We start from the raw sequence: 5,387 nt of genomic DNA, 5'->3' as shown, positions 1-5,387 counted from the left end.
TTGGTAGGAGAATATTATAATATTTTTATTTGGACTTGTTTGTGAATTGGTCCTTTGGATGAGGAATATGTGCCTCATCCAATGGATCAAATATCAATACTATTTTTTAATACAACCAAACACTAGAAATTCTCTTCTACATCATTTTTAATATGTAAATTTTATATGTAGTTAATTTTACGTATTTTTTATACACTTTATTAATGTAATTAGTTGGGCCACTTTACTCATTGGAATATATAAGAAGTAGGAAAAAATGATTGTATATAACAGGATTTTATTTCGAAAAGAGAAATAATTTACAATGGTATTTCTCTAAGGGCTTGTTTGGCATAGAAATGAAATACAAAATTATCAAAGTTTCTCATAATTTCATTTTCAAATATCACACAAACAAGAGCATTTTTCAATTTCAAATTTTTAAATTTTTCATCTAATTATTATCCAAACATATAAATCAAAACAACTTTTACAAACTTACAAATAAAAAAAAAATCAATACAATTTTTACAAACTTTAAAATAAAAATAATATTAAAAAAATATATTTAAATCATTTTTATACTTTTTTTGTTCTTTTATTTTCTCTATTTTTTCAAAATCGAGTCAAATAATTTTTTTTAGAAGAAAATAAAACAAGTTAACTCATACAAAAAAAGTCCGAAGGTTGGGTTTGGGTGGTGAAAAATATTGAAAAGTATTGTGAATAGTAATGAAAAATTAGGTAAAAAGTAATAATAGAATATTGAATAGTAATAAAAAATAGTAAGAAATAAATAAAAAATAAAAAAATAAAAAGATATATTAAAAATATTGAAATAATAGAAGAGTTTTGTTACATACAAGCACGGTTGCGCACTAATCTATATACCAATACTGATTTATTCATACTTAAAATTTAAATTAATACTATTTTTAATAAAATTTACTTTTTGACCAATCACATTATATTAATATATAAATTAATACGTAATTATGCTTGAAACTATATTTTTTCATAATAGAATATGCTAAGAAAATAGCTGAAGCACACCAAGACAGCCGTAAATATCTGAATTTAGGGTGTTTTACAATACATTTCAGAGCGTGTATCCAACTCAATGCGAAAAGTCAAGGTCCACGACGACTCTAATAAAGACGAGCGAAAATTCAGGCCGAAATGAAAATTCAGTCACCGAAATACAGAAACCGGTTAAGAAAATAAAATCGAACCACACTCCAAGCCGATCATCGGAAATAATAGAACCGAGACTACGACAGCACCTGGCGTTTCCGCAAGCGGATTTAAACGAAGCTCGAAGAATAAAGCTTCTCATCGCGATTAACGCCGGTTAGTTCCTCCGATTGATGTCTTCATGAGTTGTCTCTCTGGTCTCCGTGCTTTCTGGGAGAAGAGATTGAGAGCCTGCAGCCGAACAACCGGGGAGGACGCAGCAGACGACGACGCTGTTGCCGACTCGTGGGACCTTTTCTTCGAGCTCCGTTTCCTGCAAATCGCCACCAATGACTTCTCCGAAATTAATAAGCTCGGTCACGGAGGCTTCGGTCCCGTATACAAGGTAATTTGAGAAACCCACAATCTATCTCTCTCTAGTTTTGTAGAAAGAGAAAGCTTTTCAAAAATATATGGGTCCCTTTTTTGTTAAGAGTGAAAGTCTGGGTGGAATGATGTAAAGGATGAATGTTGTTGGGTGATTGTTCCTCTCAATGGTGGGAACTGTGTGCTCGACAAAAATAACTCACTGAAATCTATCCTCATTCCCATTGTACTCTATTCTTATTGATGATCAGGCTTTCTGCACCTAAGGTTCCCATCAATATCATTTTCTTTTCTCCTTTTCTCTTAATTTTTTTTTCAACCTCTCTACGAAGCTCTATCCTGGTCTTTTTGTACCTTTCCCTTTAATGGAATCAATCCAAAAGCTTGAATATGTTATATACTAATGAACAGTGTATACCATTGTCCTCGTTCCTCTCTGTTATGTTTTGATGCGTGTTCGTTGATACCTTCATTAATTTGTTATTCACTAATGTTATTTTACTTATCGAAAAAAAAGATTTGTTATTCACTAATGTTTGGCTATTTCTTGTAGGGCTTGATGCCAAGTGGCCAACAAATAGCTGTGAAGAAGTTATCATTAGATTCAAGACAGGGGCTGAGAGAATTCACTAATGAGGTGAAACTGTTACTAAAAACTCAGCACAAGAACTTGGTCACGTTATTGGGTTGTTGCGCAGAAGGACCTGAGAAGATGCTTGTTTATGAATATCTTCCTAACAAAAGCCTTGATTACTTTCTCTTTGGTAAAAATTCCTGTCCGTTTAGAAGTTAATATATTTTGCCAAATGATTTGTGTATATTGAATATCAATTACATTATGTGGTAACCATTAGAAGGGGTGGGTTTTGTCTATTCTTGCGTGTTTGGGAAGGGGGATGGTGGGAATGAGGAGGAATACAACTAAACTGGTGGAACCTTTATCAGATAAAAGCAAGTCTGCGTCCCTGGATTGGTCGACACGATTTCGGATAGTAACAGGTGTTGCAAGAGGTCTTCTCTATCTACATGAAGAAGCGCCAGAAAGGATCATTCATAGAGACATCAAAGCTAGTAATATATTGCTGGATGAGAATTTAAACCCAAAAATTTCAGATTTTGGCTTGGCAAGGCTATTTCCTGGTGAAGACACCCATGTAAATACATTTAGGATTTCTGGTACTCAGTGAGTAGATTCTGCAATTCAACTTCACTTATTTGCATCTCTTTCTTAATTTGTTGTCTTCTGCTTCAGTTTATATTACTCAACGTTTAGAATTAATTTGTTGATGCTAGTAGCTAGGTCAAATGAATAAAAAAAAATTAATCCTTCTCGTTGAATGCAGTGGTTACATGGCCCCTGAATATGCAATGCATGGATATTTGTCCGTGAAGACAGATGTTTTCAGTTATGGAATTTTGGTGTTGGAGATTGTTAGTGGCAGAAAGAATCACGATGGACAGCATGGTGCAGAGAAGGCAGACCTTCTGAGCTATGTAAGTTTCTTCTTTTGAGAGCTTTGATGCAAATATTACACAGAATAACTAATATGAGGTACTGGGTGTAAGGGATCCCCTTCACCCACCATTACCTCTGGCAAGCCGCACAAAGGGGGAATCTCCCCCTTTGCTGCTACCTGCACAGAGGCTGCATTGGTGTGGCTAGTGGACTTGCAGGGGGTGAGTTGGGGTTTACCTTTTACCCCAGCCCATCTTTTAGTTTTTAGAAAATTTTGGTTTCTTTTTTTGGTTTTTTATTTTTATTCTTTTATTTTGTAGCTTATTTGGTCTTTGAGTGTGTGAGTTTAGTGGTTGGCTTGGTATGTTCAACATAAATTTTCACCATAAGTTTGTATAGGGGATGCGAATGTGGAAGTACCCTTAGCAGCACTATTCTATAATTGTAACCTTCCGCTCCATATGGTTTAAGATCATGCCAATATTAGCAAAATTACTGAATGTTTTCTAAGATATGCTTGCAGCAGCCAAGCACTTAACGGGCATGTTTGGATGCTTAAAATATCTTAAGATTTGTGAATAATGGTGAAATGGTTTAAGTGAAATGATTTATTGGGTTTTGAAAAATGAGAGAAAAAGTTGAATAAAAATATGTTTATAAATAAGTATTGTATTGGAGTTTGTGAAAGTGAATAGACAAAGTAAAAAAGTTGTTTGGATATAATTTTTATTTTAAAGTTTGTAAAAATTGTATTGAATTTTGAACCCCAAGGGGTTGGCCAAAGTGGTGAAGGCCTTGGCCATGGGGTATCATTCCCCTTAAGGTCCAAGGTTCAACCCCTCATGGGTGCATACAATCTTTTGGGCCACACCCCCTGGTGAAAAGCTAGCAATTAACCAGTTCTATGTAGGGAAACTTCCGAGGGTGTGGTGCACGGGACCGGGGTTTACTCTGCAGGGGTAGGTCTGAAGGGCCTACCTTGGAGAGGTTCCCTGACATAAAAATAAAAAATAAAAGAAGAGGAAGAAGAAGAAGTTGTATGGAATTTGTGTTTAAGTAATGATTAGATAAAAAGTTTAAAATTTGAAATAGAGATTGAGTGATGCTTGGGAATGAAGTTATGACAATGGTTGGGAATTTTTGGAATGTTTGGTGTTACCCAAACATGTCCTACTTCTTCTCAATCTCTTATTCTTTTTAATCTATCTTTATTAAGTTTTCTGACCTACTTATCAAAAAAGTTTTGTGACCTATTAAAAAAAATATATCTTTCTTAAGTTTTCTGAAAAGGAAGGCCCTTTGGCAATTATGACAAGCCTGAATCCTTTCTGGTATTGCCTTGAAGTTCTTGTGCATTGAGTCACCATTGTCCATTTCATCTTGTTTATTGCTTCATGCTGATCAATTCATTGTACCTCTTCTCCTTCTTTGATATCTTCTGCAGACATGGATGCTGCATCAAAAAGGGAGGGCATTGGAATTAGTTGACCCAAGCTGCACCAAGTTCAATAATGATGAGGCAGCAATGTGCATTCAGCTAGGATTGTTATGTTGTCAACAATCTGTTCCTGAGAGACCCGACATGAATGCTGTTCATCTCATGCTTTCGAGTGACTCATTTACTTTGCCCAGACTGGGTAAGCCTGGAATTCAAGGCCGTGGAGGACGATGGACTACTACCACGGGGTCTACTTTCACCCATACAAATGCTACTGCTAGCACAAATACCGGTTCTTCCAAGGTTTCTGGAGGCAATAGTTTTGTGGAGGAGTTCTCCAGAAATTCTATCTCTGTTTCTTCCATTGATGAAGGAAGATGACCTGCATTTATATCCTGTATAGCATAATTACTTTTATTCATATCATGTAATAATATTTTTCCAATTTTCTGCTATTTCTTGTTCTATCTTTTGTGCATTAAAATCATTTATGCCTCATCTATTACGGTTAGCAAATGGCATAGAGCATCTATTGAATCTTTTGGCTTTCTCAAGATCAAGCATTGATTGGATCTCAACTACTGATCTATCTGTTGCAAGATATAGTCCTGTAAAAAGCTTTGGCAGGCTGTCTGCTACAAATCCCTGGTCAGGTGTTGGGTGTTGCTAGGTATTTTCCCTTGTTTTCAACTCTGCAAGTGCTGGTGAAGGCAGCATGCGGGGCAGCACTTCGACTTGCGAAGGCACTTTGGTCGCACTCCGACCTGTGCCTATGCGCTTGATGCCATCATCTGGAGAGCTTCAGAACCAAATCCAGGTCAAATTTGTTGTTTGGATTTGGTGATTATAGCGTGTTAGTATCAGAGTTCCAACATGTCCTGTTGCAAGGGGGTATGAGATTCAAAACCCAAGTTGTTGAAGTTATGTAAGGATTGTGTTGGTGGCGACGACTCT

At 35.9% G+C, this 5,387-nt stretch overlaps 1 protein-coding gene across 1 annotated transcript; it reads left to right on the top strand.

Annotated features, from left to right (window-relative positions):
* Nucleotides 1-1,108: 1,108 nt before the first annotated feature.
* Nucleotides 1,109-4,888, top strand: LOC122295463 (putative receptor-like protein kinase At4g00960). Its single transcript, XM_043104498.1, has 5 exons — nt 1,109-1,558; nt 2,093-2,303; nt 2,485-2,722; nt 2,883-3,033; nt 4,440-4,888. The coding sequence occupies exons 1-5, from the start codon at nt 1,355-1,357 to the stop codon at nt 4,812-4,814; spliced, it is 1,179 nt and encodes a 392-aa protein (XP_042960432.1). The 5' UTR covers nt 1,109-1,354; the 3' UTR covers nt 4,815-4,888.
* Nucleotides 4,889-5,387: the final 499 nt, after the last annotated feature.

Source organism: Carya illinoinensis, chromosome 15, assembly GCF_018687715.1.
Source record: "Carya illinoinensis cultivar Pawnee chromosome 15, C.illinoinensisPawnee_v1, whole genome shotgun sequence".
Taxonomy (NCBI): domain Eukaryota; kingdom Viridiplantae; phylum Streptophyta; class Magnoliopsida; order Fagales; family Juglandaceae; genus Carya; species Carya illinoinensis.
This window is presented reverse-complemented; position numbering and strand designations above follow the sequence as displayed.

Excerpts from the sequence above, each read along its gene's own strand:
- LOC122295463 (XM_043104498.1), top strand. The coding sequence starts at position 1,355 with ATGAGTTGTCTCTCTGGTCTCCGTGCTTTCTGGGAGAAGAGATTGAGA. Across the intron at positions 1,559-2,092 it reads GCTTCGGTCCCGTATACAAG|GGCTTGATGCCAAGTGGCCA; the intron begins GTAATTTGAGAA and ends TATTTCTTGTAG. Across the intron at positions 2,304-2,484 it reads CCTTGATTACTTTCTCTTTG|ATAAAAGCAAGTCTGCGTCC; the intron begins GTAAAAATTCCT and ends AACCTTTATCAG.